Source organism: Nansenia antarctica (genome assembly GCF_963989245.1).
Source record: "Nansenia antarctica genome assembly, chromosome: 1".
Lineage (NCBI taxonomy): Eukaryota > Metazoa > Chordata > Actinopteri > Argentiniformes > Microstomatidae > Nansenia > Nansenia antarctica.
This window is the reverse complement of record NC_137674.1, coordinates 79,388,400-79,400,551: the sequence shown is the minus strand read 5'-3', so window position 1 is coordinate 79,400,551 and position 12,152 is coordinate 79,388,400. Positions and strand designations below refer to the sequence as shown.

The 12,152-nt window shown below is 44.3% G+C and overlaps 1 protein-coding gene across 1 annotated transcript; it reads left to right on the top strand.

Annotated features, from left to right (window-relative positions):
* Positions 1–9,891: 9,891 nt before the first annotated feature.
* On the top strand, positions 9,892–11,677 carry LOC308153313 (leukotriene B4 receptor 1-like; the record flags this gene model as incomplete). The annotated part of the gene is made up of 2 exons (XM_080526418.1): positions 9,892–10,050; positions 10,715–11,677. 2 exons carry the CDS (start codon positions 9,892–9,894, stop codon positions 11,675–11,677), a joined length of 1,122 nt encoding a protein of 373 aa, XP_080382544.1.
* Positions 11,678–12,152: the final 475 nt, after the last annotated feature.

Sequence of the window (12,152 nt, the reverse complement as noted above, 5' to 3'; positions counted from 1 at the left end):
TTATACATTAAGATATGAATCATGACACATGATTCTATAAATCTCAATCATTTAACAGATTATCGCTGAGACTATAGCCATGGTACAATGAGACACCAGAGCACATGATCTTATTAGCAAGCCAAGTCAAGCACACCTCAATAGTTTTCTGCTATTTCACAAGTCTGATATTAAGCCATAGAAACTTGATCTGCCCCAAACCCGGCATTCTGATACTTTATATCTGCATGGCTTGACAGGATGTCAAGACATCAAGATGTGTTAGAATATAGCCCGTAGAGGATCATGTAGAGTGTCTGTGTCTCACAGAGCAACACATTACCTGTCATGAACTTCCTCCCGCATGGTGCCAAGCTAGCACACTTCCTCTGTTAGTGTATTCCTTTATGAGCGTCTTCGTAACAGATGTGAGCGCCTGCGTCCCTTTTATATACGCGTCTGTGTGACTCATTCACAAATTCCCCTTCTTACGGAAAGTCACCCGAGAAGGGGAGAGTACTACTATATGTCTAGTAGAGATGAAGAAAAGCTTTTTAGAGGAAATAACATATGATCTAATCTATGTAAATAGCATACATACTGTATGACACGAAAATTGCCTAGTTTAAGTGATATGTTGGTTATGAAAAGGTCAGGGAGAACAGGTGGGTTTTGAGGCGGGATTGAAATATGGTTATGAATTCAGAGTCATGGATAGATGTTATGTTATGTTATGTTATGTTAATTTCATTTATAATGCGCCCCCCATCCAACTTTTACATCGGCCCGGGGCGCAGCCCGGGTAAAGGAACAGATAAAGACAAAGACAAGGAACACAGAAAGCAATCAGACACAGACGACTTAAACGTAAAACTCAGGCATACAATTCACAACAAATAGGGAGTAGATTTAGGGAATGTCATTTTGGAAGAGGTGGGTTTTTAACTTGGCTCTAAAGGATGATAGATGCGATGAGTGAGTTCCAGAGGCTGGGGCAGTGCAGGTGAATGTCCTCTCAACAACTGATTCCAGGATTTGGTGTGGGTGAGGAGTCTGACAGCTGAGCTCTCGTCCATCTGTCATTTATTGAGGGAACAGGAGGTGATACTGAAAAGGAGTGAGTGGCAGTCAGCAGAGGCTGGTGAAGGAGGCTGGCGAAGGAGGCTGGTGAAGGAAATGGGAAAACGGCCCATTAGGCGCTTAGGTGGCGTAGCGGGTTAAGCGCTGACCATGTAACCGCAGGGTCCCCGGTTCGATTCCGGCTTCATAGCTGTTGAGTCTGAGAAAGTTGTGTTGCATCCCGGTCTTTATGGCTGAGAGCCAGGATTCAATATGGGCTAGGATTTAGTAGGGATTTGGTACTGACGTAGATCTGTATATCCTTTGCATAACAGCGATCCTAAAGTCCAGGTTGCGGAGGATCTGTAGAAGAGGGAGTATGTAGATGATGAAGAGTAAGGGGCTGAGTACAGAGCCTTGAGGGACGCCCTGAGTAACAGTGTCGGAGGTCCCGCCATTCAGGTGGATGAAGTGTTTTCTATTGGTGAGCAGAATCAGCTGAGTGCATGGCCCTCAACACCCTGACCCTGATGACACCAAGTTGCCTGGTTGAAGATGCTATTGAGGTAGGGGCAGAAAGCAAGTAGTCAAGTCTGGTTCAGAGTGATGGGGGGTGGATCCACAGAAGCATGTAGTTGTGGATGAGACGTTCTTCAGGGACAGCCGCGATTAGGTCATCAGTGACATGGGGGGGTATTGATTTTGGTAATCTTGTCCTTGAAAAACAGGAAAGTGTCATTGTAAAGGGAAAGGTTTCAGAGCGGACAGTGAGCCCAGACTTTCTGCTCAACTGTTCAAGATGGCGGCCTGCCTGCTTCATGGAGTGGTGAACCAGGGGGAGGATGAGCTGAAAGTGATTGACTTCATTTTCAGAGGGGCCAGGGAGTTATGGGAATCAGGTTAAGCTGGTGTTGAGTTGACTATCTGAATTATGAAGATGGTGTCTAATTGGCAGTTGGAGTGAGACAACCAAGGGATTTCACAGCGAAAGGGTTTAGTCAGACCCTAACCTCTATATGACTGTCACCTTCACGCTAAACCCTAATTTCTCGCATACGATGCCCTGGATTGACCCAGCTAGCATCAAACGTCCCTCCAATGTTGCCCTGTGATAGCCTAGCAACCTCATCTAGCCCTCTCATATCATTCCTCTCTTAAGAGCCAAGGTAGTTCCCCCTTCACTCACATCTGCCTGCTTTCTCAATTAAGATTAACATTTTTCTGCTGAATTGTTATTATTCATAACAGAAACAACCATGTCATGCCAGGGATGGTGTAGTTTACTTTATTGTCAGACAAAAAGAAAAAGAGAACTTCAACACTGTGTGCTATCAACCCAACCCTTTATAGCAATCTCCTTCAATCCTTCCGTCATCGTAAGGTCTTCCATTTTATTGAATCCCCTTGGGGAAATTTGTCTGTCAACTCCCATCAACCAAGACAAGCACATGACATTTATCACATAGGCCTATATACACACTCTGTTGTTTCTGTTCAGCTATCACATTTTAATAAAAGTGTGCTCAGTAAGGCCCCGCGGTGGCACAGCGGTCTAAGCATCAGTCTCTGGTGCAAGCTGCCCACTGGGGACTGGGATCGAAACCCGGTCTCGCCAGACCCGGATATGGCCGGGGCCCACGGGGAGCAGCATATTGGACGGCCGCTCCCGAGGGTGGTATAGGCTATTTCCGGATAAGGATCCGTCGCGCAACACCGCCCCCGTCTGGTGCCGGAATAACAGTGTTGGGCTCGAGGGGCCGGTAGCTAGTCTATCGGCTCTCTCATCTGGGCTGCCGGCCACGGGGTGCGCGTGCGGCCGATCCTACACAATAGGCGACAGGGGATAATTGGACACTAGGTTGGGTATAATTGGATACTAAATTGGGTGAAAAAGGGATAAAATTAAAAAAATTAAAAATAATAAAGTGTGCTCAGTAAAAGTGTGTCATCTGAAACTGAAGGGAAAGATTGAGAGGGTGGGGACAGACACAGACAGTGAAAAGGGGACCCCCCCAGCACGATGGAAATTTACAATGTACCGCAAATATGAATGTGATGAGGCATAGCTTTCGGTAAGATCACTTCTGTAGGATCAAATCTCTCTCTCTCTCTCTCTCTCGCTCTCGCTCTCGCTCTCTTTCTCTCTCTCTTGCTCTCTTTCTCTCTTCCTTCCTTCCTTCCCTCCTCCTCCATTTTCTCTCTTTCTCTGATATCTGATAACTTAACCAGGCTAAATGTTGCTTCACCACTGAGAAACAATTCAGGATTGTGGAAAAAGTTAATTTCTCTGAATAAAATCAATACCGAAATTAAAACAAGGTGAAAGTTCATAACGGAGAATGACATTTACTGTGTACTGTGAAACTCTTCCTCTTTTTTCTTGTTGCTTTTGGGGTTCCACGTGGCTAGCTTCTCTCTCTTTTCCTGTCATACATAAGATGCACTTCGTAGACAGATGATGTCATTTCCTGTGTTCCATATTGGGTGTCATATCTGTCTCTGATTCTGTGTGTGTGTGTGTGTGTGTGTGTGTGTGTGTGTGTGTGTGTGTGTGTGTGTGTGTGTGTGTGTGTGTGTGTGTGTGTGTGCGTGTGTGTGTGTGTGTGTGTGTGTGTGTGTGTGCGTGCATATGTGCGTCTGTGTGCGTGTGTGTGTGTGTGTGTGTGTGTTAAAGTGTGATAAATCAGTTAATCCTTCCCTGGTCCTTCCCCAGTATTCTGTGTATGAGAGATGCAACATCAAGGGGGAAATTCACAGGGAGAGAAAATGGCAGTAGGACAAAAAAAATAACCATGACCCTGTTATTTTCTTTATACGAATACAGTCCTGTAATATGGCCTCCTTCAGTTCTTACCTATGACATATACATGATGCTTTACGTCTTGACAAGATGTCATTGAAAACACTGATAACATTAGGTATCAATTTCGTTTTCAAGGAATGTTTTGAAATAGAATAGTTTTGTGTGTCTAATATACTGTTGGGTAAGTACCCACAGAGTCGTGGGTGGCAAAACCTCAGATCTGTGCACCCACTTTTGTTTTTACTAATTTACCAGGCTCACCAATGAAACAAGGCACAAAGGCCTTCTCTTCCTGTGTTCTCTGTGGACACATAGGTGACAGGGCATGGTTAAAAAGTCCTCAACTAGGGCAAAATCTTTTTTCTGTTTTTTCCAGATTATGAAAGGGTAGATTGTAAGCTTTAAAATGATGTGTCATACATCGAAATCTGAAACAAGTTGAAGAAGTCATGGATAGTTTAATGGTGATACCCCCTGAACCACCGTACTGAGATATCTAGCCTCAAACTTCTTCAGAGACATTTTCACAGAGGTAATGGGTGGGAACAATAGCTGGTTAACTCCACCCTAATCACTCCCTCAAGACAACCACACCCTCAAGACAACCACTCCCCCATTACACTACCTGTCATTACCTACCTGTCATCTGTCAGTGGGGTTGTCAGCTAACCCTCGGGAAGCTAAATTGCAGGGCTGACACGTTTAAATAGCTAAATAATAATAATAATAATAATAATAATAATAATTCAAGATTCATGATTCATCATCATTTTATTGCCATGTGTGCCAAAAGTTTATTAAGTCCCATTACAAGTACAAGAGAGTAAAATTCATGGCAATTCACTAAAAAATAAGAAATAGCCTACTACTATCTTCATAAAATAGAATAGCTTATACAATGACAATGACAAATACCTGAAGTGCTGGTGACTCTAATCAAGGTCTCATCTCTCAGAACCTCTCACCTCCTCATTCTGTAACACAAATTTCAGGCACCAGATGACCAATCAAAATATAATGTAATACAATGCAATATAAGGCTCTCAGGCATTCTGTACTTTCAAATATGTATTCTCCTTGAGCAGTCAATATCAACTATCAGCTATTTCGCTAGCAAAAACGAAAGCTAACTTATTTGCGAAACAGCGCCCCCACCACCACGCAATTGCAGTTAGAAATGACAGAAATCCACCGTAGAAAATACGACTGTCAGAGTTTTGTCGAGAGCTGCTAGAAATATGACGGAGGCGGCCGCCTCAAAATTCTCTATGCAGGAAAAACCCTGATTACCGTTCATTACAAAAGCATTTACTTTTTCTATAATCTATTACATCTCTTACAAAGCTACCTATCTAGCTAACAAGCTAACACTTGTTTGGCTAGCTGGTACACACACACACACACACACACACACACACTAAAATGGTGCATGAAACATACTGTACAGTATGTTGCATGTTTAGTAGGTCTGCAACAAATGTATTTATTCATTATGTTTTATCTTTGACAACGTATTTCTTCCTCCCACCATCTCATTAGTTTTGTAGAGGGGTGGCATAATTGTGGTGAGCAGTTTCAGTGGTCTGATAACTGATGCTAACAACAGCGCTATCTACGGTACCTTACTCACAAAACAACAAATAACTGTTTGGCTATCCTAAGTAAACAACACAAAATCCTAGTATACAACACATGTAACTCACTAAAACATACCCAAGAACACAGCATCCATCCATCAACAGGTCCAGGTGGCTACTTAAATACAGCTGGAGTGGGCGTGGCTACACACACTGCCACAATAATACGAATAATACCCCCCACCCGACTTTGCTAACTAAATGTAGGTATTTAGTGAATGTAAAACTGTTGGATATGATATCGAGTGGGTTCTTCATCGCTTCGTTTGTCGTCCTATGCCAAAAACCGGAAAACAATTTTTTTCACAACAAGACTTGTTTGGCTCGATTGCGAGCTTTCACAATGGCCGAGATGGGGACCTATTAATCAAAACCTGTCACAAAATTGTCAGGTCTTTGTTAGGGGCACGTAAATTACTCAGATCTCACCTGCGGTTGTTTGTGGGTTAACTGATCCGAACCAGGAGATGGGTTGGGACTTCCTGTTACACCGTTAGTCTAAAATTGGATTTGTGAGAAGTGTGGGTGGGCTACCGTAAATCTGAGCGGTGGGAAGAAGAAAAGCTCCACATGTATACAGAACCACATACATATCATCATGCTAAAAGGTCATTTGTGACAGCAGCTGGTGTTTTGGGGAACAAGTAGCAAAGGTCATTTTTCATTTTTTTACCGAAGGACAGATTGTATGCTTTCAAATGATGTGTCATACATTGAAATTGGAAATTTTAAGATGTGTATTTGAATGTTGGTACACCTGAAATCACTAAGCAGAGAAAAGGTCCCTCAAAGATCTGGAGCTTTTCACACTTCTACACATCCAGGTAATGGGTCAATTCTCAATGACTTGGCTGATATGGCTGAACAAAGGTTAAAAGGTTAAAAATGTCTCAACCTATACCAATATAGGTATATATTCTCCTTCCATGACTCCACCTGTATGCTTTGAAAAGGAGCCTCCAGTGTAACCTCCTATTTCACTTGTCAGACCACCTCTCTTTTTCAATTCCTGGCATGGGGATCTTCCATATGTCTTCAAACATTAATACATGAAATAACAAACAATTGGATCCTAAATGATCCTAATTATTACATTATATGGCACATTGAAAAATTGTGTTCTACCACTGAAAGTCTATTTGCTGGTAATCAAATGTTCTTACTCACACTCTCTTTTTTTTCTGTTCAAATGAATTGACACCCAGAAAACTCCCAACAGTAGAAATGTATATCTGATAAGAATTGTACTGGAATATACAGTAATTACAAATGAACAATAGGCTAGATGAGTTTACTGATGCCAATGGGTTTACTGGTTATGAGAAATGCATTTGAAAGTCATTTAATGATTAACTGAACTATCAGAAAGTGCAATGATCTAATAGGAATGAGCTACGGTTGGGGATTTTCACACACACACACACACACACACACACACACACACATACACACACACGCACATGTGCACGCACCATACACACACATAGAGTTTCCCATCACTGCTGATTTAGACCCTGACACAATGACATTTAGCATGGGCTCAGAGGAACAGTCATTCACAGCCTCAAGGCAGAACCTCTGCGCTTGGGTTCCTTTTCACATGTGGTTTTTCTTCTAATGTGCTTGAATCTGTGGGAGAACCTTACTGAAGCGAAACGAAAGCAGAGTCAATTGTTCTGGCTAACCCTCTCCTTTCCTCTTCTTCCTCCCTCCTCTCCTCCTTCTCCCTCTCCTCCTCCCTCTCTCCAATAGTCTTCCCATCTCTGTGAAGTCAGTGGGGACCTATATCATTTATAATTACACTACTTCGGTCAAAGTAGAACTTACTTTAAATTCCCTAGGGAACATAGGCCATCGATGAAACCCCTCCATCCCCTCCCGGTCTTGTGCTCTGATTTGTTTGGTCTTCTGTGTGTGGCCTATCCAGTTCCATTTTCTCCTCCTGATTTGGATTGTTTCTTGTTTGCTGAGTTCCCACAGGTTGCTGTTTGGGATGGTGTTGGGCCAGTAGATTCCCACGAGGCGTCGGAGGCGTAAATGAATGTCTGTAGTTTGTTGAGTATGTTGGTGGTTATCTTCCAGGTTTCAGTGGATTTGACATTTGAGTTGAACATTAGTTTGGTCCTGAGTGAGTTTTTTGTTTTCCAGATTTTGTTTAAGATGTTGTCCTTGCTTTTCCAATTCTGGCTTTGACATCCTCCTCCGATCCTCAGTCCACAGTAATCATACTCCAGAGGTATGTGAAACTAACTGCGTCCTCTATCTGGTGTTGGTCCATGATTATTGGTGTGTTGTTCTTTGTTGTTGATTTGCATTACCTTGTGTGATTTTTCCTGCATCTGTTGGTGGGTGTGTGCTAGTGTTGCCAAATCATCAGCAAATCCATCCCTCCTCTTCCTCCCTCCTCCTCCATCTGTAGCATTTATAGTAATTACACTAATGGAGATGCAGTATTTAGTCATATTTGATGCTATTGTAATGTATTCTAATGTCATTCTCCTGCCGTCTTGAAAACAAGACAAAGCTCATCACACCAGACACCACCTTCATGACAAAGACATACACAAGCAGACAGACAGACAGACAGACAGACAGATTGACAGACAGACAGACAGACAGACAGACAGATACACACACACACACACACACACACATACACACATCAGTTTCCCATCACTGCTGCTTTAGATCCTGACACACCGATATCAAGAGGCACAACCATTCACATACCAGCTTGCAGGCAGAGTATGTGTCCCACATAAAGACTCACTTCTACACCACTGTGAGGGGACACATTGCCACCTGCTGGACACTTGTTATAATGAAGAGAGAGAGGGAGTGAGGGAATGGGGGCAGGAGAGATTCACAGAGGAGGTAGTCTCACTAAATATTCTATAAACAGAATTTAGAAAATACAGAAATCAAGGGCTCTTCATCAAAGTTGCATCAACATGTTTATGGATGGCACAGATAAAAACTACTTTTTATCTATACCTTGCAACCTACTAATCCAATGACATCAGATCTTCAAGGCATGCATAACAATTGACCTTATTGTATCTCGAATCTAGATGCATTAAATGATTGTGATAACTAGCATCTAACACACATGAAAGCAGTTCTAATATAAACATGGTTGTGCAGTGGGGGTGAGATCCGTACAAGGCTGCTACTGTGTCTTCTACAGAAAGAAATGGTCAGATTTGATATGCTGATATGAGTAGGGGAAACATTCTAATCCTTATCCTAATGCAAGCCCTTTCCTGTGGAGATTGCACCATAGAAATTGGAACATTTCTTTAGAATGAGATGAGTTTACAATCATAAAAAAAGAGGACCCCCCCCTCAGACACACACACACACACACACACACACATACATACACACACACACACACACACACACACACATGCACACATACACACACATGCACACACAATCATGATGAATACAGGAGGCACTCCTTCCTTCTCTCTCACTCTCCTTCTCACCCACACACGCATACACACATACAGGGCTTCAGGCAAAGCAGCTGGTAAGAGACAACATCTTCTATTTCACTACCATATCTGTCACAAAACTTTCATAACATACTGTATATTTTTACAACAGAAGATATTTTATTATGTCTTTGTAAAACAATTGTTTGTGGCTTTACAAGATCCGTAAAACTTAAACTGATACTGTATGCGTATATTAGTTAAAGTCAATACTTACTTCATTGTATCATCATAGGAGAATGTGTGAGGCAACATGGGTGTGTTCTGTGGCATAAGATGTTTCATACCTGGTGAGCATGTCTGTTCCATGCGGACAGGCCTGGTCTAGACAGGTGAAATGGGGAGAGGGAGAGGTGTGGGGAAGCGCAGGTTAACTCTGGGACTGTGGCTTGTTGGAGGAATGGATGTGAAAGGAAATGCTGGCATTTCTTTGGTCTAAATCATATCACTGACTCATTGTTCAAGCACTGCTGCCCTACCTAAATACTGTACAACGATAGAATGTCTTTCTGATCAGGAGATTTTGATGGAAGAGATAAGTGCTTAATGAAAAACATTTAGTAGGCTAATATCTATCATTTAGGTATATTGTTACTCATCATTACCAATATTCTAAATGCCAGATTAACCGAAAAACTTACAATAATAATACCCAATAAGGGGTTTGTACCAAGCTTTGTTGAATGCTATTGTGAATCATCATTGTCATGAACCCACATAATATCACAAGTATTTTTTCAGAAAAGGGACAGATGCTTCACAGACCGACAGACCATTTACCACATCCCTTTGCCATGATGACACACCTCCCTTCCTTTTTAGACACTTTAGTCTGATCAAGCTTATTGCTGAGAAGAGCCTTGTGGTATATATTCTGTCTCCTCTCTACAGCCCCAGGTCTGCATTTGATCCAATGGCGTCTTTTAATGCCAGCCAGTCCCCTCTAGATGCCCTGGCAAACTTCCTGTCTAGTCCCCGTAGCCCAGGCAGCCCGGGAGGCCCCAACCGCAGCACCTGGGGCCAGGAGGCGGGCAGAGTGACTCAGATGGTAGTCACAGTACTAATTTTCCTGGTGAGTGTCTCCACCATTGACCCTGTCCAGACACAACCCCCCAGATCCTTCTCCTAGCCGACGGTGAAAATTCCAACAAGCCTATGAGAGGGCAAGGTGGAGTACTACCCTCTTGCTTATAATATAAGTAAATATATGATATGCTTATATCTTACATATGGTCACCTTCTTAAAATATTGGCTTAAGTCATATTTTCAAGTTTTGCGAAAAACAGAGTAAACTGAACCAAATCTAGAATATATGATATTTAGGCAAAAACATAATTTTCCTCAAAAGTGACGTAAGCCATTATTTTAAGAAAGTGACAATATGTAAACAAGTCGAGATGGTAAATACATTTCTCAAGTTCAAATACCCCCACCCATGCTGTTGAGTTGCTAGCTTTTCGATGGCGCAGCTGGTTAACATCGGGTATATGAGAAGCTGGTCATGTGTGTTGTCAAGTCAGAGGTTAGATGTTCGAGACTCAGTTGGAGCAACTTGAATTGCGGGGCTACTTTTTTCAATAACCTGACGTCTTTTTCACATATGCAATTGTAAACCTTTCAGTTACACACGTATCTAGGGAGCTGTTTTTGCCAATCCCTTTTATGTTGGGTTAACACCTATAGATAACCAATGTACTCAATTTGAATCAAAGCATTTATGACATTGTCGTTCCAGGTGGGTGTGCCCCTGAACGGCCTGGTGGTGTGGGCGCTGGCCCTCCGTCGGCACGGCCGCCTGCGTCGCCGGGGCAGCAGCGGCGAGGGCGAGACGAGAGGCGCCAGTAGCTTCCGTGTGTACGTGGTGAACCTGGCGCTGGCCGACCTGGTTCTTCTCCTGCGTACTCCACTCATGCTCGCCTACCTGGCCAACGGCTACAGCTGGGCCCTGGGTGACGCCCTCTGCAGGCTGGTGATGTTCCTGCGGGGCCTGGGGCTCTACGCTGCAGCCTTCCTGCTGTGTGCCGTGGCTCTGGAGCGCTGCCTGTGTCTGCTGAGGCCCATGTGGGCCAGCCTGACACGCGCCCGCTGGGCCGTCCCGCTGGTCTGCGCTCTGCTGTGGGTGTTAGCTGCAGCGCTGGCCGCCCCCTACCTCCACAGCGCCGTCCTGGTGGAGATGAATGGTACTAGTCAGTGTCTAGAGAGCGACAAGCCCAGCCTGGGCCTCTTCATCACAGAGACGGTAGCTGGTTTCATGCTGCCTCTGCTGGTGTTCCTGGGGAGTAATGTAGCCGTGCTGCTAACCGCCCGACAGGCAGGGGGCGCTACACCAACCTCCTCTATATCCTCTTCTTTCTCTTCCCGGCGGATGGCCAGGCTGTATACAGTCCTCTTCCTCACCATGCTCCTCTTCCTCACCTGCTGGGTCCCATACTTCACCTGTCGGTTCCTGCGGGCGCTGGCGGCCGGACGGCCCAAGATGGCGGGGCTGTACAGGGCCTCGTTCATGGGAGCGTATGTGTCCCTGTACCTAGTCTACATTAAGAGTGCTCTGAACCCCGTCCTGTACGTGTTCGCTGCTCGGGGGCTGGGACGCACCATCCATGCATCGCTTGTCTCGACCATTGTGAGGGTCTTCAACGACGACTCCACTGAGTCCTCTCTGAGGAAGTCCCTCAGAAGGGGAGACTCCCAGATGTAACTCTCATTCCTGCTGAAGAATGCAGTCACTTCACTTTCACTCTATCACCCTTTTATGGGACCATACCGGATTATGACATACGTTGCGCACTTGCACTCTTCTGCCCTGTAGCCTATACACTGCCTTATTTCAGCCTAATACGGACTGCATGCATTACTGAACCTCCAGCTTTATCGTCAAATGCTAACATCTCAGATATGTTCACAGTATGAATGTTGGGCGGCTGTGGCTCAGGAGGTAGAGCCGGCGCCTAATGATCGCAAGGTCAGCGGTTTGGCGGTTTGATCCTCGGCTGGCCACGTGTCGAGGTGTCCTTGGGCAAGACACTGAACCCCAAATTGCTCCCAATGAGCGGGCCGGTGCCTTGCATGGTAGCTTGCCACCATTGGTGTGTGAATGTGTGTGTGAATGAGAAGCCATTGTAAAGCGCTTTGGAATAAGGTGCTATATAAGTGCAGACCATTACAGTATGAAC